Consider the following 27,098-nt stretch of genomic DNA (forward strand, 5'->3'; position numbering starts at 1 on the left):
AAAAACTAAGCTAAATGCGCATCAAAGAGGTCAAACACTCCTTTGTATAAAAATAGTCGATTCAATAAATATAGGAATATTTATCTGTAAGAACAATAAGTGCACTAAGTAATGGTTTGAGAGTGAAGCATCGCTACAAGTCATCATCTGTCTCATAGTTACGGCTGCTGTAGGTCCATCGAACACTACAAGCAATATATAAGTAAGTTGCATTAAGATATGAAATGCTAAATCAAGTTCACCATGACGCTAAATGCTTATAAAATTTAGAAATAAAATTCCAGCAAACTAGCAGCATTCTTGTGATGACGAATTGTATTTTTTTGACAAAAATTCAACGAACCATTTGAAAAATAAATGTCAAAAATCCTAATTTTATGACACTTGGTTAGTTAATTGTCTCCAAATTTAGTTGAATTAAATCCCACAAAATTAATCTATAGCGGCTTTCATGATATGAAATCCAGTTGATGTGTTTTACTTTAGGCTGTTAATGGCTGATAAGCACAGCACAAGAAGTTAGCAGGTAGTTTAGACATGAAACTAGCAATGTAATGACTAAGGCTTTCAAATTTGTATGAAGATATCAGTGCTGGTGATTGATTTGTCTGATGCACTTACTGCTTTTATGAGCTACTTGCGCAAAAGACGATTTATTCTAAATACTTTCTTCATATTCTGCAAAATCGATAGTATCTAGCTTTTGCAGCCATGATGACCACTCCATGAACTCTTGTCATGCAGCTATGTTAATGTATCAAACAGAAGGCATTTTTTCCAACTGAACCATGTTGAAGGTAAATTGCCAGAAGCATAAAAACGAAAATCATAATATCCTGAATAGGGCCTAAACCCGTAATTCTGGCAGCATCAAAGTGCCACGTAAAACAAGCGCAACTTAGTGTACAAGCTAAGTTGATTTTGCAACTCTACCAAATGATGATAAAACAAAATAACCATGGCTTCGTCAAAGTTCACTGCTGCAATAACTTGAATGGTTTATTCCAGACCATATGAGATGTGCAAAAAAGTAACCAAAAATATCTCACATGTTTCTATATAATACGCAACAGCCCAAACAAGCATTATCCATCGCAATATGCTATTATTTTTATAGGCACAAATTCAATATAAGATATTTAGTTTGTGGACAGCTTAGATTGTATCACATAAAATTATATTTCTTTAAAAATGTTATCAAAATGATCAACCAAATTTTCACCAGCACTGGTAGTTTTTTTAAAGATTTTATTGTTAATTTGGCCAACTAATAAATGAGTAAAATTAAAAAAAGATGGTCATGACTGCCTGAAAAAACTGGAGATAAACCCCGATATTACAGGTACAATTTTTTGCTAAAATATCTCAAAAGAACTACATATACCGTTGTAAATAAAAGTCATAGCAATTTGATAGTCTTTGGAAAACACGAGGAAAGCGGCGACTTGAAATTACTGACACCCGACTAGAGAAGATAATAAAGTGAAAACAAAAAAAAGCAATTTTAACGTGCTCGGCCATATACATATCACAAGGATGCCTGAAAGAACAGACCTACAAAAACTAACTAACTTCACAAGCATGATTTGAAGTTACCCCAGTTGATTGGGGCGATGTGAAAGCAACTGCTAATGAGTGAAACCTCAATTAGGAATAAAACAAGCAATATCAGCATATTATTGCTAATTTTTGCATTGGTTGTACGAGTTAGGAGATTTGAGATAGGCAACTGTATCAAACTTGATTAAAATTAGCAGCTGTATTCACTTCAAACGTTTGATCTCAGTCTTTGTTCAAATATTTTTGAGAGAAGTTTCCTTGGATAAATATTCAGGAAAACATTCACTGCGGTGATAGGAATCGTTCTCCCTGACTGTCTTATTACACCCAGAGCAACATTATTTTTAAGCGGATGAGCTGATTAAAACTGCATTGCGCCTGTTTTTCTAGTAAAATTAATACTACCACAGAATGTGGAAAATAGATGAGTTTGCCCACTAATTAATAATACTTGAAACGATGGAATCTCTTAGTAATGCTGCTCAATACCCACCGTTAAACCATTAGTAAGATTTGAATCCGTTTTCTCAAATGATTTTTCTCTATTTGTTAGTTGCTGGTTCATTTCTGACGATGAGGTGAGAGCTTCAAAGTAGTAGAAGACAAAGTTGTAAAATTAGCTACCAAGATGAATTCAGTAGTCATGCGATAAGCTAAAAACAGTCAATCAAGGAAACAGTTATCGTAAAGCAATTCATGCCCAGAAAACGACTGAAAAGAATTAACCACATTCTATAGAAATAACATTATTAATTAGGCTCAGTACTAGAATACTTATCTCTCCTCAATAGCTAAACCAATTGCATAACTGTGCAATTATGTGATGTAAATTAGGCAAAACTTAATGGAAAACTACTTTTTAATTAGCAAATTTAGTACAATAAAGAATCCAAACATTTAAAAAAAAAGTCAAATCTTACATAAATTTGATTTAACAGATTTCAATTAAATTTAATCAAGATCAAAACATGACCGAAATAAAATCTATTGACATATATGCCTAGTAGCAAAATGGTGTACAGCCAACACAAATTCTCTCCTCCATAAGCAAAAAGAGCAAGAGGTTTTTCCTTTCATGCAAACAAAAGCAATGCCACAAATTAAGTCTAGCAATAGCATACAATCTCAACATAGTCTCAGTTTAACTCTGTCATTGTTCCATTTTCGTGTGATGCTATGCCACTTGAAGCAGAGTAACCACCGTAACAAATCTAACATAATGTGTCATGCCTCTGTGAATAACAACCCTACCTTTTGAACTGCAAGTAGCTTGGTTAGCATCCCCAAACGAAGGCTGCCTCAGTTTGTTATGAAGCGCAGTGTTGCTTCCCATGTCACAGTCATGCACAGCTGCCTTAGATTTCTTTTGCTTGGTTAACGACTCAAATTTCAAAGACGAGTACGAATGCTCACCATTACTAAAATGCTGCCTTTCTTCACCTTCTATGCACCTCTGCTCTAGTTTTAAAGTTTCTGCCTTGGTAAACAAATGTGACTTTTGAGCAGTTGGAGAGATTGTAGGTTCAAGATGAGATCCTTCATTTTGCAATGGTGACTGGGTGGAGCACTTAGAAGACCGGTCAAATGAGGGTGATATAGACAAAGAGTGTCGGTGCGTTGACCTGGAGCATCCACTCCTGTAGCTTTGTTTGTCGCATGGACTTGAAAACGAGTGGCCATTTCTGAGTGATGACAAATGATGGTGAGAAGTATAAGTCTTTCTTGAAGGATATGTCTTGTGACGGGATCTAGAGCGAGAATATGATCGTTTCTCAGTATGTCTTGACCTTCGTGAATGGCTGAAGTTTAAGGGAGATCTTGACTGTCTTTCTTTATACTTTATTGGTGATCGCCCATGTCTTTCCATTGATTCGTTATACTTTTCTTGTGGCTGCCCAGAATTTCTTGATGATCGATGATATTTGTGGCTCGATGGTTTTTCCCTTTCCAGTGACCGTCTGTCACTTTCTGATGACGGTCTGTCACTTACTGATGACTGTCTGTATATATCTGATGACCTTCGATATCCATATGATGATCGCCGGTGTCTATCTGACGACCTTCGAGATCTATCTGCCGACCGTCGAGATCTATCTGACGACCGTCGAGATCTATCTGATGATCGTCGAGATCTATCTGATGATCGTCGATAGCTATTCGATGACTGTCGGTATCTATCCGACGACCTGTGGTATCTATCCGATGACCTGTGGTATTTATCCGATGACCTTTGTTTATCTCGATTTGATGACCTTTGTTTATCTCGATTTGATGACCTTTGTTTATCTCGATTTGATGACCTTTGTTTATCTCCATCTGATAACCTTTGTTTATCTCTATCTGATGACCGTCTATAGTTATTTGAAGACTGTCTATATCGATGTGGTGAATGAGATCTTTTAGATTTGTGCGGTGACCTTGATCTGTGTTTGCGTCGTTTAGGGGATGTTGACGTAGAATATCTATCTTTATGTAAGAGTCTGCGCCTCTCATTTGCCCTTGGTGAATGAGGTGAGTCATATACAGTGTAACATTTCGAATTGTCAGTTTTCAAGTCTTGTTGAGGTGACTGAAAACATTGTGACTTATTGCTAATTCTCTCCGAGGAACAATTATTAGTTGATAAACTATTCTTTGACGTGCTCGTAGTACTCCTGCTATGACTAGGTTTATTATCTGACAACTGGCTGAGATTTCCATTTTGCAATGTTGATATTTTGTTTGAATCACAAACATCTGGACTCGATTTGAAATGGGAAAGTGAGGTAGAAGTAGCAGAGTCAGTATTCTTTTTTATGTTTGAGCGTGGATGCTGATCAGGTACCTCACCAACATCTGCATCACCCACAAACACTTCCGATGAGTCTAATAATTTGTCGCATACATTTTCACCTCCATCTGGCGCTGGCGAAACTGTCTGTCTGAGTCTGTGACTGGCAGCAGGATCTTTGAGCTTGGGCATCTAAATAATAGGCCAACATTATGTATAGAATAAGGCGAACACCGATCAATGAACTTCTCAGTCATGCTGTTGAACGAAGCTAAATCATTACTAATTACTCACAATATCACACGCTCACAGAGTTTGTATACTTTCACAATTCAAAAAGTAAGAAATGTTTGCCATGTATGGGGAAAGTTTGTCAAACATCACGCTTGCAGCACTGCATCATTCCATGTTGCTGCTGTTATTAACTTATAACACGAAGCTAGTAAAAACAATTATAGATCATGGCTAATTGAAAAATTTATGTACACAGATAAACATTTTGTATACAACCACAATAGAGATTACGCATACATGTACCGTAAAACCTTTAATTGAACGCCATGGCGCTCTATTTTTCAACTTTTCTTCTGTAGTGGCGGTCAATTAGTGGCGGCATTCAAATAGAGTCTGGCGATCCATTTTTCAAACGGCTCGTCAGAATTTCGGGAAGATAAATTTAGCCCTTCTACAGGCGAAGCGAATGTAATCTATATTTTGCCCTCTTTTTCCGGTGGAGTGATATTAAAACTTTTGGATGCGATAAATCTGCTAACTTACTTCAACATGTATCTTGTCAAAGATCTCTTAACAACTATGCATTGAGAAACCGAGCAATATCTCTACCAGTTGATATCTATTGCTTGCAATTAACCTGCGATGATATTATAGCCGGTGTCCTGCTTTGCAATTTGTTAGAGCTTGCAATTTGTATTCTATTCTAATTTTGAAGACATTTTCATTTTATATCTATATTTAACAATGTTGCATAAAAGCTTAATACACTCATTGATATGTTTGCTACAATTTGCAGCCAAAACTAGCTTTTTATGTGCAATAGAAGAGGAGTTATGGGCGCCGATGAAATTGTAAGATCAGATTACCGCAATGATGCTATCAAATAATATGATATAAATCTGCAAATTTATAAGTTATATAATGATACTCTATCAAGTGCCAAAAATATATATTCATGAACAAGTGGCATAAACGAACCATGCTTATATTACATGCAGGAACAAAAATTATCGTATTTAAAACAAAAATATTTGCATCACTTGCTAGGATAGTTGTGTTCTGATTGTTGTTTTCAATGGAACGAAGATCTTCTACTTGTCCAATACCTTCCACAGTGTCATCTGACCTCCACTCTTCTTCTGCACTGCTGAACTAGTCGATATTAGCGCCAAACAATTTTTAACAGAGCAAAACTTTTACGCGTAGCATTTAGCTCAAATGCAACGCGTAAAAGTTTTGCTCGCTAAACGTAACCTTGGGCCCAATACTTGCAAACAGTTTTCTATATACGTGTACATGTACTTCGAAGTATCAAGACCACGTTAAAGAAGGAAGTACTATTAGTTTGAGACAGTTATTAATTATGTTTTCTCGTTGCTTTCAAAGTTCATCTACCATTGTAATTTTAAACTGTTTTTATATATATGTACTTCAAAGTATCAAGATCGCATTGAACAAGAAGCTATTACCAACCTGAGACTTGAGCTTTCAAAGTTTTAACGAAAAAAAGGGAAAAGTTTTTGGAGATGGACAACAAGAGAATTGATGATTATTAATGTAAACAATTCATTATTAATACGATTTTGTGGACACTTTTTCTTTTGACCACTTGATATTATGGGTTGTTAAAGATCAAAGATAGTAAAAGTGGCGGTCAAATGGAGGTGGCATTCAAATAGAGGGTGGCGCTCTATTTTTCAACCCTTCTCTCAGTGGCAGTCGAATAAAGGTGGCGTTCAAATGGTGGTTTTACGGTATATCATTAAATGGCTGGTAGATATCTGTCAAGTTGTGGCCAAACAAGTATGTACATTTCAGCAAGTTACAAAACAAAGGCTTCAAATGGTGATTAAATGTCTATGTAACAAACTGCTTTACGTGATCAGAGCTCATTAGGACCTCCAATGATTAATATTGAAACAATGTACAAGGTTAACATAATAGTGACATCAATATAAAATATATGGTTACTAGAAGTAAAGTAAGACCCACTTACAATCTTCTCAACATGAGAAATCTTTGAAAAGACACAAAATCTGAGCAAAGATTTGTCTCGATGTCTCAATTTACGACATACGATGTTGCTCTAAACAAGGCAACTGTTGAGGTTTGACTATCTTGATATATAAACATGGGTTTCAAACAAGTCAAAAAGTCCTTACTAAGGAACCCATTACAAAGAATTGTATAAACAATATGTGATGACAATTACCTTTTCAGTACTGCCAAACAAACCAGGCGCAGTTTTAAGCACAGAGCGGGGTTTAAATCTGTGTGAAACAACCCTACTATCAGCTTCTTGAACATTACTCATTGATCCAGAACTTTCTTTAGACTCCGCTGTCGCTACCTCTGCACTATCCTCACAAATCTGCAAGCGCAAAAAATTTACTCTTGTACCGCACAAATTGTACATTTCAATCCACAGCGTAGATATAGTGCTAATATGATAAAGGGTACTAAAACAATAAAAATGAGATAGCTGACCTGAAGGGTTGGACTACAATCCTCATCCGAGTCTCCGGGCTCCATGTATGCAGGCACAAGGCTTGGCACACCCACTTTTGTTATATTCTTGCCTTTCAAACTAGCAATGGAAGTTGTCTGCTTTTCTTTCACTCCGTTGACCTTGTCGGATGAAGCTGTAGGGCTGTCATAAACAGCAGCAGTCGAGTCGCTCACTCCATTCGGATGTTTAGTTGCTGCAAATGTGCCATCGACTTTAGGGCGCTGTGGTCCAATAATTCTTACTGTTTGGTGGTCTCCTGAACCATTCTGTGTAACTGCCAATAAATATGTCAATAACTGCCAATAAATATGTCAGAGAATATAAATCATGAAAGCAAAATATTAAAAAATGGGGCACCGCACAGTTAAACAATAAGTAAATAGAAGGGCTACAGAGTTCAGCAATTGTTGGGTAAGAAGGTGAGAGAGTTAAAACCCTAGCTGCCAGTTATTACAGCAAAAATTTTTGTCAGCACGCCAAACCTGCATGATCCATCCTATACCAGGATCACACCATTTGCAAAAGGCAGACATTTTAGTAACAGAACCAACAAAGTGGAAATGAGGAAAGCACTTCTATGAGCTCTCAACCAAAAACAATTGTAAATGAAAGTTCCTTTGCCTTTCGCGGATTTTAGAATAACTGGGAAAACCATATCTATATAAATCTCAATATTTGTCTGTCTGTGTATTCAGTTATAGCGATCGCGATGAAGTTTTAGGAATGACAAATCTGCTGCACACTGGATTTGAATTCAGAACCTCCAGTTCTGCAAACTGGCATTTATTCAATGCACTGCGGTGCCCACATGTTAAAGGTTGACTTGCAACAAATTCACATTACAGTTATTTGGTATCAAAAGATTCACCATGTCTTACTCTGCTGTGTTGTAGGTGCAAAATATGTGGAAATGTGATTACAAGCCCTTAAAAGCTCAAAAACGAACAATTAATCGCAGCCATGACAAAAACGCCGTAGATTGGAATCTCTTTATTTCGACGACTTACTCAAACATTGTGGTTAGTTTTTGATCACATGAAATAACCGATAATATGCTCAACATAAAACGTCTCGTAGCACTAGTTTATGACAAACACTTGGGGTTCTACCGAAAAGCCCTTATCAAATATACATGCTCGCTACTTTACAGCTTTGTTTCGGCTTGGTCTAATCATCTAGCCGTAATCTGATCATGTGACCCATGCTTCCTGTCAGATAACGTGAACAATTTATGCAGCATTTTTCGACTATCACGGGTGACCAACAGGCCTGTTCTGTTTATCAGAGAATTATATGCACTCCTACGAGCTAAGGTTAAAAAATTGAACGATTTTTTATGGTAGGTTTTGAGATATCAGTGCTCAAAGTGACAGCATTACAATGATGATGAAACAGACGCGTAAGGGCAATAGACATGGATTTATTGAATGCGTCAAGTATATTTGTGAAAATACTTCGACGAATGAGGTTACATTAAAGTATAAACAGAAGCCATCGTATTCAGCTTTGTCCCATTTAAGCCTTTTTGGAAAGGGATTCCAATTCACGGCATTTTTGTGATGGCTGCGATTGACTGATCGTTTTTGAGCTTTTAAGGTCTTGTAATCAGTAATCACATTTCCACATAGTTTGCACCTACAACACAGCAGAGTAAGACATGGTGAATATTTTGATACCAAATAACTGTAATGTGAATTTTGTTGCAAGTCAACCTTTAACACTGCAGCTAGCGTTATGTGCCAAGCCATACCAGAAGAAAAATGTGAGCCCATACGTGAAGGAAAATGCTTAAACTCACATGGCCAACAAGACTTGCAATCAGTATAGATCTGTAGTAGGCACTGCAGCCTGTACAGTATGAATTACACAGAAATAAACAAAATATTTTCATTTAAAAGTTAGAAAGGTAAATGTTGTATATGTTGAATAAAAATAAATTTTCTGTGCAAAAACTTTTTTATTACTCAAGCGATGCCGGGTATTCACCTAGTAATAAAATATGACAGCTGCGAGACCTAGCGTTCAGCCAGTAAAATGCAAAAATAAAGGCCAGTTACATGATTGTGGCTAAATATACTTTGATGAACATGGCAAAGTGAAACAATACCTAATTATAACTATTTTTAAGCATGTAACAAAAGTTTGAGAGGCATCACCATGGGTGCTTTGCTTTCGATAGTGTGCTGGCCAATCACTAGAGCCTACCCATGCACTTGGCATAATATGTTTTGAAACCTGATCGCCTGCTGCAAATAGGGCTGCAGTTCTTAGGTTGGTGTATAAAAATTAATCTATTTCCTCCAAACTATTTATATCTTAATATTGTTTTGTCAAGCTAAAGTAAACACAGAATGGAATTATTAAACTGGTAGCTAGTCAGTACCATAAAAACTCTATTTGAACGTCGTGGTGCTTCATTTTTAGCCCTTCCCAGTAGTTGCATTTTATTAGAGGCGACGTTCAAATTGAGGGTGGCATTGTATTTTTCAAATAGCTCGTCAGATTTTTGAGAGGCTAAATTTAACCTTTTTACGGGTGAGACAAATGTCACTTATATTTTTCATTCCTTCGGGTAAAGCGGTATTAACTCTTTTGGATGCAAGAAATCTGATAACTTACCTCCAACTTGCTGTAGACTTCTAAATAAATATGCATGGGGAAGCTGAGAAAAATCTCTACTAGTTGATATCTATTAACCAATTGATAGCACTTGACCACTGATGATCTTACAGCTTACGTTGCAATTTGTTGGAGCTTTGAATCTTTTATTTCATTCTAAACTTGAAGGCATATTTTTCATGTATAACTATATTTAACAGAGCTGCACTAAAGCTCATTGCACTCATTGAAATGTTTGCTAGTTTGCAGCCAAAACTGGCTTGCTATGCGCAATAGAACAGGAGTTACGAGCGTTGATCCATTGTAAGCAGAATTTAAATAACCGCAGTGATGCTATAATATAATATAAATCTGCAAATTTATAAGTTATATAATAATAATCTATCAAATGCTACAAAATATATTAAAAAACAAGCAACATAAACAAACCATATTTATTATAGACACAAAAACCAAAATTAACATTTTAAAAACAGAAATGTTTGCATCATTTGCTCAACCAGTTGTGTTCGTTTGGAATCATTTCACCTTCTGCTGGCTTTTCAATATCGTCCAGTGTCTGTTAACCTCAACTCTTTTTCTGCACTCCTGAACTAGTCAATATAAGGGTTCAAACAATTTTGTTTCGGAGAGCAAAACTTTTATGCACTGCTATTTGGAAAACGTTTAACAAGTATAATGCTAAACTTTTAGCCGCATGAGCGTCAAGCACAACCTGTAGCCTGAAAATAGTAGTACAGATTCCATCGTAATTGTAAATTTTTTTCCTACAGTTTTATGTAGCAAAACCGTGTTAAACAAGGAACTACTATTAACCTGATACAGTTATTAATTATTTCTATGGCTTTGCTTTCAAAGTTTTAAAAAAAAGTCATAAGCTTTAGAGTTAGAAAACAGACTTCGATACAAACAGCAAGCACAAAAGAATTAATTGTTAATAATGTAACTGGGTCATTATTAGTACCATTTTGTGGACACTTCTATTGATCACTTACTATTAAGGGTTTGTAAACATCAAAGAATGTCAAAGTGGCAATTAAATAGAGGTGGCGTTCAGTTAAAGGGTGACGCTCTATTTCTAAACCTTTCCTATAGGGGCGGTCAAATAGAAGCGGCGTTCAATTTGATGTTTTACGGTAAATTTATTATCAGTCTCTTTGTTTATCATTCACTATATGAACATTGTCATGTCTATTGCCACAACTATGTTTTTGTTTTGCTGTGTAACTGTTGAATTAGTGTTTTGCAATTTCAGTCTTGATGGTTATGGTTGCCTTCAAAAAGAACACATCCTGTAATCAATAATATCTAAGGAGATTAACGTAATCACTTACGACCCAGTGCGCAACAATTCATATGCTTGACAAATGTCCACCTAAACAGAGTATATATTCTGCATTGGTAGCTAACATGTTAAAGAAAAAAACCATGAAAAATTTTGCAATGGCTGAAAGCGACACTTCATCAGTGCTAAGACGGGGAGCAATCAAGCAATAGATACAAAATCAGGGATATACGCAATACACAATTACAGTAAGTCGTCGACTTACGACCGCGTTTGGTGCCGGCCGTAAGACGTTTTGGACGTAAATCGATTCTGTATATTCTGATCTAACTTAGATGAATTTAGCTTACTAAACACATACTTGAAGGAAGTTTTAGTATGCATTTTAGTAAACTTCAAACTTTTAACGAAGATTTATCTATCATTCATCGGTTTGCGAATCCGTTTTTACCATAACGGATAACGCTGAGCTTGCCAAGGCGAGCAACGGATATCTCTTAATAACGTATATGAACAGTACACAAATCGACAAATTTTAAGTTCGAGAGAAATTATTGTTATTGTGTGGCATAAAAAATTCACCCTAACGAAAACATAACGAGAAAGCTTAACGGAAATAATGCAGAACAGCTTTTGCTACGCCTCGCACTGAGCTGCCTGACCTTCCCACAGATGTGGTCATAAAGTCGAGTGGCCGTATGTCGCACAGGTCGTAATTTGACAACTAACTGTACATGTATATAGAAGCATTTGAAGTGAACAGGAAATAATGATTGGAAAAATGACGCCACACAAGATAAGACCAGTTGGAACCTGTCTGTAATAGATCAACAAATTACCTGCCCTGCATGTGATTAATCAAACCCATAATAGAAGTGTCAGCTATCTGAGTGTACTTTAATAAGACAAGATTGCTTTCGACTTTTGGGGATGCAGACAGCCAAAAGAAAACAAGGGTTGGTAGCCTAAAAAACATTTCCTGTAAAAAGGTTCCTAAAAGTGATAAAAACTATCAGGTTAACAAAAAAGTTATCTCACCTGGACGAGTGATTGTGTGAGGTTTTGTCACTTTTGCTGCAGCCTTGGTAGATCGTACATAGAAGAGTATATAAGCCTCTGAATCCAGCACAGTGGTAAGAGAAGACACAGTTACCTGAAATGGTCAAGGTAAATTATGTACAAAACAGTTAACCAGCTAGCGGGTTTATAGAACCAATAAATACAAGCCTCTCGTCAGAATGGGGTAGTTCTCTAATGAAGCCAAATTCAAATGTCATATAAACTACAAACTGAAAAACGCCTACTTATCTAAACTATTTGCTATCTAAGTAATACATATGCTAATTACAAACAAATGTTAACAATTGCAAGGAATTATAAAAATACTTGTTTACTAAGAACAAGTATATCATAAATGGTAAAAAATGGATCTTGATTAAACCCTATTTTATTGAGCAAGCTTTCATTTTTATCGCAAGCTACTCAGAGATGTACTAATCCAACTACAACTTGCACGTTTGCATTTATTAAGATTACCTATTAATATTATGTAAAAAATTTAGAAGACTATTTGAAAGGAAGAACAAAACTTATAAGCGGCTCAGTTCCATGATTTTTGTCATCATAGTGAGTTTTAGTTCAAACTACACACTGAGGGACAGAGTAAAGTTCATGCAAGACAATACATATACAATACATGCTCATACAACTATTTTAACACATACTAGTAGTACATGCTCACACAACTATTTTACATTGTTAAATTGTTCATCACAATTAAATTTATTTGGGACAAAGTAAACTCATTCCTATTACTTCTAATAAATAGAATATTAAACAAACGAACACATCAGCCCTTTTTAAAAGTAACATGGTTCACTTTCCAAGCTTCCATGGTAACTATCGTTGGACTAATGCCTAAAGGAGTGTCATAGAAACACTGTGTACAGCAAGCATGTATATTACAAACTTGTGCATTCGGTATACCACAAGAGAAGGTGTATCATAAGGTGGCATACATACTGTGTATTTGATGTACACCACTGCGCCTTACAAAATCAAATATAACTAAAAAAAAAAATGCTAAATACAGCTTTCCGATGTGAAACCGATCTCGCTAGTTCCTTGCGAAAAAATTTCAATAAATGAGGGTATTAGAATGTATGGAAAAGGAGTAACTGGTGAACACATACCATCGAGTCATTCATACAGTGCCACTGTCCATTGGGAGCCTTCACATATGAGTAGTAGTGGCCGGAGTTGCAGCTAAAGCCTGAGTGAACTAGCACTCCATAGAGCACATAGTAGAGGGGCCCTCCCTAAACAGACATTACTTTATGTGAATCAAACAGCTAGGAATGAAGGCTGTATAAAAAAGCTATTTTAGGTAGGTAAACTCAAGGGTGTAACAGTGACAAATAACTGTTAGACACTATCTACGGTGACTCCACCCTATCCAGTCAAGCCTCACCTGAGCAGAACTCATGTATGGGCGAATGTTTATCTCAAGAGGAAAGCGAATGTGCCGAGAAATCTTGGAACCGAGAGCACGACTCATGTCAAATCTTTTCATGTGTATAGTGAGAACATTTGGATTTCTGTGCACGGTGAATCGCTTGTGTGCTGGCACCCTGACCTTGCATCTGCAAAGATACGACTTAGTCCGATATAAGTTAACTATTTGTCAGCATCCGACAAGATAGTGTTACAGAGATGCCTCATTGCTGATAATAATTTCCTTGTAGCCATCTAATATCCTGCTGGAACTTTAAGACAATAGGGAAGGCTACCAACCCCTTCCATTTGTATAATAGATGGTTGGGAAGGACAGGGGATTTTCTTCTGAAGTGATTGCATGAAAATAGATGAAAAATAAGAGGCTATGCAAGCCTTTTATACTTGAATGAAAGAAAGGAAGAAAGGAGAGCGACTATCCGCCTCCAAACTTTCGATAAAAAATTGTCAGAAAGGACATAAAAACAGGATGAAAAAAGAATAAATACATACCTCTCACATTTATATGCATTCTCCACATCAAGTTTTTCTGGCGTGACAAACTTCACAAGTGCTTGTTCCAAACTATGGACATCCTGACAAAAGCCATTAACAATACACCATCAGAATGTTCAGCTAGTTGAAGTGCATGAACACATACAGTTGTTTCAAGTAAAGTATACACACGTATATATTGTTGTTTGACAAAGTTTGACACCCTTGTGTACAGTTGTTTTTATTTTCTCTCCTAATTTATTTTAACTACACAAAACATTTTTCTCATGATATGTATTTTAAAAGTTAGAATGGCAAATGTCGTTATATGTTAAATACAAATAAATTTTCTGTCCAGAGACTTTTTTATTACCCAGGCAACACCAGGCATTCACCTAGTACACTAATATACTTGAGCAAAATTAGGATGGCACTATTATTGCATCAAGTCCTATGATGTACCGACCTATATGATAAAGTTATAAGGATGGCACTATTATTGCATCAAGTCCTATGATGTACCGACCTATATGATAAAGTTATAATACTTTCTAAACAATTATAAACCAACACCAGCTATACACATGCAAGTATGTGCTGTATATAATATTGTATATGTGTGCAAGTATAGGTCATATATGCTTGATAATGATGAACCATGACTACAATTTTAGTAGCAGCCTGATGATATATAATTTATAGTGATATCATTTTAGTAGCAACCTGATGATATATAATTTATAGTGATATCATTTTAGTAGCAACCTGATGATTGACAGGAGAAGTCATGAAACTGCCAGTAGCTGCAAAGATAAGTGCTACTATAACTAGTACTATTTGCTCCAATTTCTTGTAGAGCTCTTTTATTTTAGTGTTCCTTTACATTATTAACTTATAATATAGTAAAACCCTAGTTGCATTTTATGTATATATATACATAAATACATACATATATTCACAGCATATAAATGCATGTATGCTGTAAAATATAAGGCAACTGAAGCTTATGTTTCCAAGAGGCATTTCATGTATTGATTGACAACTCTGTGACGATTTAATTGTAGTTACTCTCATAAATAAAACCTGATCAGTATAATTTGTTGAATAATTAGTTTTTTTTAAATAATGGAACAAACACATCCTAGAACGAAAACAAAGGATATAAATTAATTCTTGTCACAGCTTATGAATTTTTTAAACATTCAGAAATAGCCCTTTAAGGCGCCATTTATGTCTGCGTGGTTAGCACACCGACCTTTATGTCAACGCTGATGTCGAGAAAGGGGTCGTACGTATTTGAGGCGTGCATACACCGGAGACACTTAACTTGGCTGCGTAAGTAACCACTAAAGACCTGGTATACGAGGGTAGTTTCCTTACTGTACGTGTCCAGCCTGTCAACAGGTAAAATCAATACAGTGAAACATGAGTCAACCACCATCAAAATGTCAAACGCATTTGACACAACCATGTTTCATCGAATCATCACAGCTGTATCCATTATGTATATACATGTACCCAACCATGTTTCATCCCAGCTGTATTCATTATGTATATGCATGTACACAAACATGTTTCATCACAGCTGTATTCATTATGTATATGCATGTACACAAACATGTTTCATCACAGCTGTATCCATTATGTATATACATGTACACAAACATGTTTCATCAAAATTGTATTCATTATGTATATACATGTACACAAACATGTTTCATCAAAATTGTATTCATTATGTATATACATGTACACAAACATGTACAAGGAGTGAATAGGAACCATACAAACACATATTACAGGTGCTATTGTGCGTAATACAACCAACGTGTTGAAATTAAGGTTGCATGGCAGCAAATACCAACGTAATGGGTAAAATTATAAATTCATTTACAGCAAAACAAGACACCTATGTAGGATCAAATGTAGGGATGGATAATGGCAATGGTGCAGTCCCATTACTAACTAAAACCTTTACTAATTTATATTACAGGTAAAAAGTATGTCCATGAGATATGTCAAAACTTAATTACATGTACATGTAGAATGATCCGCTGGTACATTCCTCGAGTCTGTCTGTTACCCATTCTCTTACATAGAATGGTTTTGGGACGATGATAATCTGTATATACATGTATTACAAATCTCAATGTTTGTCATCTATCGTTATCTTTCGTTACTTGTCTGTCCCACTATAGCTATTCAACTTTGGAATGAAAAGCTTGCTTCGTGCTGGATTTGAACTCACAAAGATTGCATCCGCAAGATTCTTAACGCGCCTCTAACTACAAAGCTACGCCGTTCTTATCATTCCTAACGTTCTTACCATAGACTGTATACCCTTTTTGCGCATGCACACGCTAAATTATGAATTGATACAGTGCACCCACAGGTTACGATGCCCATGCGATGAGATTTTTGTTGCCTCATGAAACACGATGCTTTTTCGTCCTCGTTGTACTAAGACGAATTTGTTTTCCGCCATACGATACCAACAAAAATTTCTCTTGAAATTAAATTTTGGCAGTTGGTGTACTGATTATGACAAAATAACAAAAATGTCGATATGCTATTCGCCGAAATCCCTAAAAACCGTTTGAAAGAGATGTGATGCTAGCTATCTCAGTTCAGCATTATTTGTCATAAGTTAAAGTACAAATAAATTCGAAACAGATAAGTCATAAAACTTTAGCCTATGACAAAATTATAAAGTTTAATAAAAAAGACGTACAAATTAAAACTTATCTTTATGTGTGTGTTTAGTAAGCTAAATATATTTATGTAAAATTCAAAGCGTATGTTATACGTATGTCTTGAAGGTCAGAACTACCCACGGTACATATTGCACATAGTACATTGTAATGTTACATTTTATTGCAGATCATCACCACTAAATACACTAAAGTTACTGTAGGTAACTATAGTAACACTTTTACATTTGAACACCTTCGCATATGTTTTTTTTCACTTAATTTATTTCAACTTCACAAAACACTTTTCTCCTGATATGAAGTTTAAAAGTGAGAATGGTAACTGTTTTAATATGTTAAATAAAAATAAATTTACTGTGCAAAGAATTTTATTATCCGAGCAATGCCGGGCATTCGGTAATGTTTAATAAAGCTATCGACAAACAGAATATAGGGTAATTAGCAACACTGACCCATTGGTGCCAAACAGACAGGATTTCTGCATTGAGTCAACAACATAGCGAAGGAACTCATGAGCATCCTCTTGCTGGCCCCAAGTCAGATTCTTGGCTATATCTATAATAACAACATGCAATGACATCGTTACGTACGCAGCAGACACAAATGATATGCTTAGACATTTTGCCGAATACTTGTCAATAATATTGAGAAGACAACTTCATAACAAGTGCTACTTTAGAAAGCATGTTAGTCAACTAACTGCGAAGATTCTGTAAAACCCGAAGAGGTTTGAATGCTTTTCCGCCGCACAGACTGCGTGATAGATGATCCTGCAGGATGCAGAGCATGCAAAAGTCTTTCACTTTGCCTGCAAAATAAATAAGACGCTATAAGCGGATGTTTTATAAAGACATAAATGCCATGACTTCAAACACTAAGCAGAATTGTAGTTTCTACATATTATGAAGAGTGGGTGTTCTCAAATATTAAAGATATTTCAAGGAATGTCAAGGAAATATATGTTTTGTATCCTTGTGTAGTTTGATCTGGAAAAGTACAAAATCAAATTGACAAAAAAACAGTGTTATTAAAACATGTCAATTGCAAAAAACCAAACTATACAGTCAAACTTTAATACACGAATTTGAATAATTTCGGGAATCGCTTCGGATACTAAAATTTTATGATCTCGTAAGGAATAAATTGTAATTTGTTTAAACCATTCCAAAATCTAAGGACTAAAAATAGCTTTTAATAAATGCTGATGATAATTAGCTAATTCCATGTAACCACAAAAAAGCTCACCATATAAAATACATAACAAATAAATTTTCGAAAATGTGATCAACAAAAAAGGCTTTGACTGTCATTTTACTATAGAGATAGGCAAATGGAAATGCAAACATGACAGAGGGTGCAAAACTATAGGTGGTGATAGAGCTACTCTACATAGTTTACTACAACTATACCATGCACAGTTAAGACTAATTTATGCTGCTTTTGGATTCATACACACACCCTTAACAATCACTGAAAAATTATTATTGAATTCGTTCAGATTATGCATAATTGACAAAAATATCAAGATCATTTATTTATTCAAAAATGGGTACACAAGCAATTGTTACGGCTAATCCTTGTTCAAATAATATTAGCCAAAAGAACATTCCAGAACATCAAAAATTTATTACTGCTGCCGCAGCTACTAACTGTTCAGTTTCACCAATTGCTACAAGAAAAAGCGAACAAAATGTTGTCAAGAGATTTATCCCTTCTTGAACCCAGTAAGTGTTTATATTGCCAACTGTGTTGTATATAGTTTCAGTTTCCCTACAAATGTTCATAAACTCTCCCATGACCATCGTGAACAATTTCTTTATACTATTAGATCTTTCACGACATGATAGATTTGCAATATAGCTTTAATAGCTACTGATTTCCAAGAATTTAATAATTCTGCAAAGTTGGGTGAATCTAGTCAATGAGCATGGTCACAGTCACTTAGGCTCATCAAGCGATAAAATCAACATCAACTGACTGGTGGTTCGTTATTAATCATTGCAAGTGATACTCGTCAATTACCTTGTTGTTAACAAATTTGATGGCGCTTCATCCATTTAGAAATCTTGTTCGGCAAGAAGAGCAGCTGATATCATAAGCACGCATCTCTATTATATATATATGCTGTCATTCATAAGTCTTTGCATTGTTATTGTTAGCCACTTATCTTTGTCAGTGCTTGGAAAATCCACTAGTCCAAAATAATGTAAACACAATGAGCATTATAGAACACGATCACCCACACAATGCAAACATCCAACCACCGGTAGGGTCAATGCATTTTTCCTGATGACAAGACCTGAATCTGGAATCTGAAAATGCCCTTAGTCATTCATTATTTTCTTATATTTTAATTTCATTTTTAAATTTCACCAACATGTGCTCCACTTTTGCTAATCAAATTGCGATGCTTCAGAAAACACTGAACATGCTAAAACTTACTTTGAATGTAAATGAGTTAAATTATAGAAAACTTGACAACCTCCATTGTGGCAACAGTGAGAAAATGTTTGCTGTATATTCATAGATCAATGACTTTAGATGACATTCAATATATTTTTAGTGAATTGTGATGTTGTATGGTTTAATAAGGGTTTACATGATCAGAACATAAATACATGTACATTCTTCTGTAGAACTCATGTATTTCGAAATTTTTGACACTACCAAGAAAATACCAAATGGTATTGATTATTACAAAGTCAAATAATAATACTCGAGTAACAACGACTACATGTATTAGAAATGGTAAAGTAATGGCAGCATTTATTATATAGCATGAGGCTACAATGACAAGCTGCTAAAAACCTGACTACGAGCAGAAGACCCACACAGACCATCCAGTGAGCAGACAACTCCTACACTGAGATCATTATTTCAATGGATTTTAATTTGCTGTAGCCTCTATCGAAATATTAACATCTGATGACCGTAAGAGTTTAAAATAGATGCAAGCCACATTTATGAATTTATTTATTGCGACTGACTCGCGCCTGTGCATAAAAAAATTTTTTGATAATATTTGCATAAGAACATTGTCCAAACTGACTAGATGAAACAACACAAAGGTACTTTCCCATTCCAAGAAACATAACAATGCAAAAAATAATTGGTTGTATTGAATGATAGATAAAAAGGTTAGTGTGTGAAAGTGAACAATTTGCAGGCGCTCAAAGGCATCAAACACAGAGGAGCACTGATTGTAGTGACATAGGATGTTTACACTAACAAGTTAATACAGTGCATGCTAAATACAACACAGACCAGATCACCGCATTACTGAAATCTCTTCAGCAAAATCAGTCAAGAATGCATCACATAGTTAATGTCAGTAATGCAGACATAAGGTACTGATGTTATGAGCTTAAAATTAAATATTACAAAATCCTAAAACAATAAAAAATTGAACATCAATCTTTAATTACGGTCATGGAAAACAATCAGGATTCAATACATATATTATACATATAATGCCTATTTCACTAGAGCAAGAAATCCTTACCCGGCTCCAACACAAAAAATTTAATCTATGAAAAACCGCAGTAAAATAATCCTGTAAGTTGTAAATCATTCCGAGCAATTTAAAGACATCTTAAACACAATTGCATTCTAACATCAAACGCTCTGATCACAAGAAATTTTGCAGTTAAGTTTTTAGTAATGCTTTTATCTTACGTCAAAAAACTTCAAAAACTGGTAAATGATCTACTTTTAACCCAAAAATTCGGTGAATTATAGACGATAAAGGGTTCAAAACACTCAGTGTTTTGGCACTCATCTGACCGATTATTAAGGTAGTTTGAAAAGAAATTACTTTTTATTAATTTTATACAATTTTTATAACAAAATTGTTATGAATTGCTATACACATTTTTACAATTTTGTCATTTTCATAACAAAATTGTTAAAATGTTATGAAAATCTTAATTTTATTATGCTTTCATTATTACTAATGTTAACAAATTATTACGCTTTTTTTCCACGGACAGGTTTGCACATGGCATATGTAACACAGGAACAGATGACGAATGCAGCTTTTTATATTTATTTAAATCCTGTTACAACGTCGTACAGCAATATTGGCTATTGAAAATGTTTTGATTTTCTTTTATTAACTATTTGCAATAACAGTTCATATAATTATAGTTTGTACCATGCTGTCATATTGTCCCTTGTATATAATTATAGTTTGTACCATGCTGTCATATTGTCCCTTGTATATAATTATAGTTTGTACCATGCTGTCATATTGTCTCTTGTATATAATTATAGTTTGTACCATGCTGTCATATTGTCCCTTGTATATAATTATAGTTTGTACCATGCTGTCATATTGTCCCTTGTATATAATTATAGTTTGTATCATGCTGTCATATTGTCCCTTGTATATAATTATAGTTTGTACCATGCTGTCATATTGTCCCTTGTGAAAAAAGTAATATTGACAGTCATAGTGTTATTGTTGGCGAAATATTCTGGTTGGCTTGGTCTGAGCCAAGGTTCCATCACCATGATTTGTAAAAGTTTGTTAAATAATAAAAATTACTCATCCCAGTTTCATAAAACACATTTTTACATATCATTTGCTAACTGCTCAGTACAACAAAATTAGCAAACACTTATGACTGATCCAGTGTCAAGAGCTTCACTAAGTTACAGTGATACGTCTCATAAATAGCAAATACACATATATAAAGATTGCAAAGCGGGTCAGAACTGGATACCCCAACACAGGAGAGGAAGCTACTATACAAAATACAGTATACGTGAAATATTGATCACACATATAATGAATGAGGTGGGACTCACAGATTTGCTTGTGCTCGCCCACGGAAAGGTGGTGGGCCAGAGGTGGAGTGTAAACTAGGCACTGGAGAACACTGTTCAAGAAACAGGTGTTGCCGAGGTTAGAAAGACCAGCACCTACAGGTATGCGTTGCGTCCAGTGTAGACGCAGCTTGCTTGGGTCGAACAAGGATACCTTTGGCGTAGGTATGTCATCATCGAGGCCATTTTGATGTGGAATGTTCCCATTGAGGTATCGGATCCCATTCTCATCTATGTACAAAGGATCAATCAATCAATCAATTTAATACTAACAAAGCTATAAATACATTGATATGCTTTAACGGTAAAACCTCGATTTACCATTATGAGCTTTTGACATACAATGTAAAATTCGAGCAAATATTTGATTGTACTTGTATTGATATGCGACGCATATTTGAACGATTTTTAAAAATTTTTGAAACTACGCATTTGTAGGTAAATGTAAACAATTGATATAAATTAAAAATACAAGTAACAACAGCAAATACATTAAGTTACCTATTGTAAGTTGAAGAAAATCAAGCCTCATATTGCAATTCCACACTCTAGCACCAATGCAACGGACACAATGCAGACATTTAAACTATCATACCATTATTTTTTAAAGAGGCTGCAACATTAAAATACACAAATTGCCTGTTGTTGAACAAAAGGCTTTGTTAGGGGTGGAGTTGCAGATATTTGTTAAAAAGAAGAGGCAACTCAAAATTTCATCATTTTTCCTGAATACGACACCTGCACAGCAACAATTATGTCAATTATCTCCTCTTGAGCTCGTGATTTTTATTTAGCATCAAGATTGAAAAATGTAGCGCGAGAAACTAAGTGCAAGCTCACTTTTTAGTACAGACATTTCCATAACTAACACAGCTCTACGCTGATGAAGGTTCTAACTCCACTTGAATTCTAACTCTAACTAAATTTTAACTCCCAATTTTGAACACATTTTGAAATAAATTTGCAAACCATTTCTTTAAAATTATACAATGCTAGCAGCACTAATTATGCTCAAGGTAAACTGCTAAGTTGTTTTTAAAAGCAAATTGATCTGACATATAATAAATTACGAATTTACTATTTAATCTCCAAGTATAACTGCATGGATGGGGTAAAAAGCACCTATTATACAAATATAAAGTAACAATAAAAATTGCCTTATTCATACAGGAATTATCTGGCTGGTCTATGATTTATAATAGACCAGCCAGATACCAAAAATTACATAATACAAACATATGTGCCAGACAATGACTGCTCTAGCACCAATCAGCTGCCAGAGCAGGTATTGTCTAACTAATATCATTCCTTTCAATTTCAATAATAAAATAAAATTGCATGCAACAAAATATAAAAACAAAGACTTTCATCAGTGTACAAAATATGACAAAAAGGAAGAAAAAATGCTTTCAATATAAACTTTGTGCATAAAACGATCAATGACATGTTTTGTTTGCAATAAATAGTTCAAGCGTAAATTAGCATGGTATCCCCTACTGGTTATTGCAAGTACACAACACAGACACAAATTACGTGCAAAAAATTGAATAGTGTTAGGAGAAATAGTTATACTGTTACAGATAGCTTTTAATATATAACTGACTTACTTTGCTGCGACATTTCCGTTGCAGAGCGATCTGATTTATAATTATGGTTCTTTGTCATTTTTGATTCAGTGAGAGTATTGGCCTTATTAGTTCCATCTCCACAGCACCAATCAGCTGCCAGAGCAGGCATTGTCTAACTAATATCACTCCTTTCAATGCATATTTAGCACATATATCTCTTTTTCAAGGCTCACTCCTAAAACCAAGTAAGATATCAACTACGATATATAAAATAACAAGGTGTAGCCTGAGCAATTGAGTGCTAATAAACGTAATAAATAGCAATATAGCAATAGCAAATTGCTATATAACAATCGGAGTAGAATATTCCCAGCAAGAATCCGGGTTGGCTTAAACCAATGGTTTAAATGGTTTAAACCATAACTTAACCATAAACAACCATTTAAACCATAACTGTCACGAACAACTTTTATCGTATTTGCTAGGTAAATCAGACACGCTGATTCCGATTTTGTACTCAAAATAAAGATTGGTCCACTAACCTTCAAAGTCATTTAGGCTTTTTTAAAGAGTCTCAATATCCGTTTCAAAAACAACACAATCGGCATTACAAGCTCCGCCCATAAATATGTGACGAAACCTCGCTTTTTCAGGAACGGAAGTTAGGAATGTTTAGTCCGATTTAGAATAATAGAGATGGGTGTCTTAAAACCCATTATTATCTAAATCCAGCCTGTAAAATAATCCCAGTCTTTTATGAAAGGTATACAAACTATTTAAAATTGCTCGTAGCTAGTTACATGATGTTTAAATAGGCTGAAAGCCGAGAAAAATGAGCTCAAAAAGCTCGGTTTTATCACAAGCTAGCGCTGTTATCGCGCTTTTTTTAAATATGCAATGTTAAATAGCTTATCTACCTTTCAGAAAAAGCTGAGGTTATTTTTAAGGCTGAATTTGGATATTAATGGATTTTAAAACACCCATCTCTATTATTCTAAATCGGTCTAAACATCCCTACGTAACTTCTGTTCCTAAAAAGCTAGGCTACGTCACATATTTATGGGCGGAGCTTGTTGCGCCGATCGTGTTGTTTTCGAGACCGATATTAAAACGCTGTAAAAAAGCCTTCATTACTCTGAAAGTTAGTGGACTAATCTTTATTTTGAGTACAAAATCGGAATCAGCGTGTCTGATTTACCTAGTAAGTACAATAAAAGTTGTACGTGACAGTTATGGTTTAAACCAGCCGAAAAAAACAGTTTTTGTGGTTTTTTCAGTTTTTTCATTATTTTTTGTGAAAAACAATATTTTAAGCTCCTAGTGGGTCATGTGTGATAGAAATGCAATTATCTGTAATTATCAGTTGTGGAAGTTTATTTAGAACATAGTAGCAAACTGATGGCAGAGCTCAAGTTGAAACTACATGAAGTCCTAGCACAACAATGAATTAGTGAATTTCATTTTCAATTACTTTTATCAAGTGATATAATGATATATTTAATGATGAAATATAAAAACCATGTGGAATATACCAATCCAATAGTCGTCTCTAATAATGACTGAATACTTTCTCAAGTCTGGCCAGTGAGAAAGGATTACTTATAATTAGAAATAAAAACAATAAAATCATTTTGGGCAAAAGCTTCAAGTTTGCAAACTAATATTTCATTTATTGGGCATAAGCCAAAGTAGTTAGATTGTTAGAATTCAGTTTATCAAGTTTTTTGTTTTTGAAAAGTTAAAAGTTGTGTCTCAAATTTCCAACTTGTCTCGCAAACAGGATCTCATTTGGCAGTTTTTCACTCGAACTGCAAAAGGCAAAGGTTTTAAGGCAAAATGTAACAGGTGTGCTGTCGTAACACGAGGTCACGCAGATAGGCTTAAAGCCCACGTAGCAAAATGTCAAGATGAAAACACCAACTTAGACAGTGATGCTAGTATTCAGGTGATAGAAGTTGAGTCATCTGTCACTGCTTCAAACACTAGCAATGCATCTTCATTACGCTCTGCTCTACACTACCACACAACTAATCATTTGGATTATAATTCCTGCTTATACATAGAGCTGTATGTAAAATATTCACTTCATGTCATAAGATTTCTGCTCTGTATTTCATCAATCATGTTTGATTAAAGACTCATTTCGAAATTTCCATGTTTTCTCTCTTATTCCCATTAACAACTCCCACAGTACCATCTTTAACAGATAATTCCACATACATGTATACATGTTCAATACTCCATCATGTAGCTAAAGTAAGTGATGTTAATTAGATTTAAAATTGCACAAACTTTAGTAAAATTATAAAAACCGGTTTAAACCATAAAAACCTGTTTTTTTCGGGTTTTTCATAAAGAAAACCGTGGTTTTTTCAACCCTGGCAAGAATCCATACCAAGGCTGTGATTTCAACTAAGATCCTTTCAATAGAGCCATTACACATAAACCAACCGAAATACGACACCAAACTCGCCGTAGCATTTAAACGTAGATTTTAACGAGCGCAAAAAATCAGTGAATGCATGCTCTTCGCCAAACAAATGTTGCCATATATCTATCTATCTATCTCGATAAAATATCTCTTGTGGCCCGATAAGCCTTTAGAGATAAGATGCGACTATAACGATAAAAGAGATCAGATATTCTTATAAAATCGAGAGTTAAATAAAATATATTCAAGAGGATAGTGAGAGACACCAAATAAGCCTAAGATCGCAATGCTCATTAATAACACCATCTATTAATAAGAACTATGGCAGACAATCTTTTAAATATAACGCTATCAAGATTATGAAAGAAGAGGTATTAGATCCTGTAAATGAGCTGTCATTTGATATTGATTAACTGGCCATACTGTGACTACTGACCATTCTATATTTTATTTACTAACACTGGTATACTAACAACATTGAATTAAAATTATTAAAAACCATCGGTTGTCACTTTACAACCATAGCTGACATAAGAATAGTAGAGTATTGTGTCACCCGCGTTAAAATTTAAAAAAAAAATGACCATACTAATAATTACTAACTTGGAATCTAAATACTCAATCAACTCAGCTTGCATATGTATATGCACTATATGTGTGTGTGTGTGTATATATATGTGTATATATATATATGTATATATATGTGTATGTATGTATATGTATATATATACTCAGCTCAATCAACGATCTTATTATCCTCTTATAGAAATCATATTATTGTAGCCACTATCAATTTTATTCTCAATTATCATATTATATCACATTATATTAGCTTTAATTTTTAATTATGAGGTCAACAGAACATTATTTTCTCATGAAAACCTCAATAAATAATATTCACAAACAAACAAACAAACAAACAAAATCTGCCATTGAGCTTGTTCCATATATAAAAGTGCTACTGCTATTTTATAATCGTATATATTTAAGAGAAGTTTTACACTTTCTAGATTTCAACTATCTTAATACGACAACCGACTGCAATAAGCTACAACTAAAATAAATCACGCCGCATACAGGTGCTAACACTCACACGCTAGTTTCATTCGTATATCCTCGTTTTAGTAAAAATAATATTTGACTGCTTCCTTAACGCTGCTTCGTTGACTGTCAAATATGCATACTACGAATATTAAGCGAACTAAGTGATTTTAAGTAGTATTCGTACATGTCAACGACACACACGTCGACAATCAATCTATTGATGAATAAAACAAGAGTTCGGTTGTAGGCTGTACATAAGTTGCACATACGGCGCTGAAAACACATTTACAGTATCAACTGCATTATATCAATTAGTTAAGATGGCTAGCCCTATTAAAACTAAACGTGTCACTACCATTTATTTGATCTATTGAACAATACCTTGATATAAGCAATCACTTTACAGCATAAGTTGTATATAAATCCATTCAAGAAATAATAGCGCTAATTGGTGAAAGTTTCGCTTTATCAGCTCCAACTTCTTTCTTTTATCACATGCACGCTTTGTTTCTATTGGATAATAGCTTATTTACGTATGCATCCGGGTACTTA

At 34.7% G+C, this 27,098-nt stretch overlaps 1 protein-coding gene across 2 annotated transcripts; it reads right to left on the reverse strand.

Moving 5' to 3' along the window:
• Positions 1-30: 30 nt before the first annotated feature.
• On the reverse strand, positions 31-26,969 carry LOC137385525 (ubiquitin carboxyl-terminal hydrolase 36-like). Of its 2 annotated transcripts, XM_068072001.1 has the most exons (15): positions 26,928-26,969; positions 23,111-23,306; positions 21,486-21,734; positions 17,377-17,484; positions 17,129-17,231; positions 15,221-15,359; positions 13,984-14,066; positions 13,448-13,619; positions 13,170-13,295; positions 12,016-12,130; positions 7,052-7,347; positions 6,777-6,935; positions 2,812-4,522; positions 2,054-2,145; positions 35-185 (listed from the first exon to the last, which is right to left on the reverse strand). In XM_068072001.1, exons 2-15 carry the CDS (start codon positions 23,238-23,240, stop codon positions 159-161), a joined length of 3,510 nt encoding a protein of 1,169 aa, XP_067928102.1. In that variant the 5' UTR covers positions 23,241-23,306; positions 26,928-26,969; the 3' UTR covers positions 35-158. The 2 variants fall into 2 exon arrangements, with proteins under 2 accessions (XP_067928101.1, XP_067928102.1); XM_068072000.1 differs by lacking the exon at positions 2,054-2,145 and having other exon boundaries at positions 31-185.
• Between the last annotated feature and the right edge of the window lie 129 nt (positions 26,970-27,098).

Source organism: Watersipora subatra, chromosome 1 (genome assembly GCF_963576615.1).
Source record: "Watersipora subatra chromosome 1, tzWatSuba1.1, whole genome shotgun sequence".
NCBI classification, from domain to species: domain Eukaryota; kingdom Metazoa; phylum Bryozoa; class Gymnolaemata; order Cheilostomatida; family Watersiporidae; genus Watersipora; species Watersipora subatra.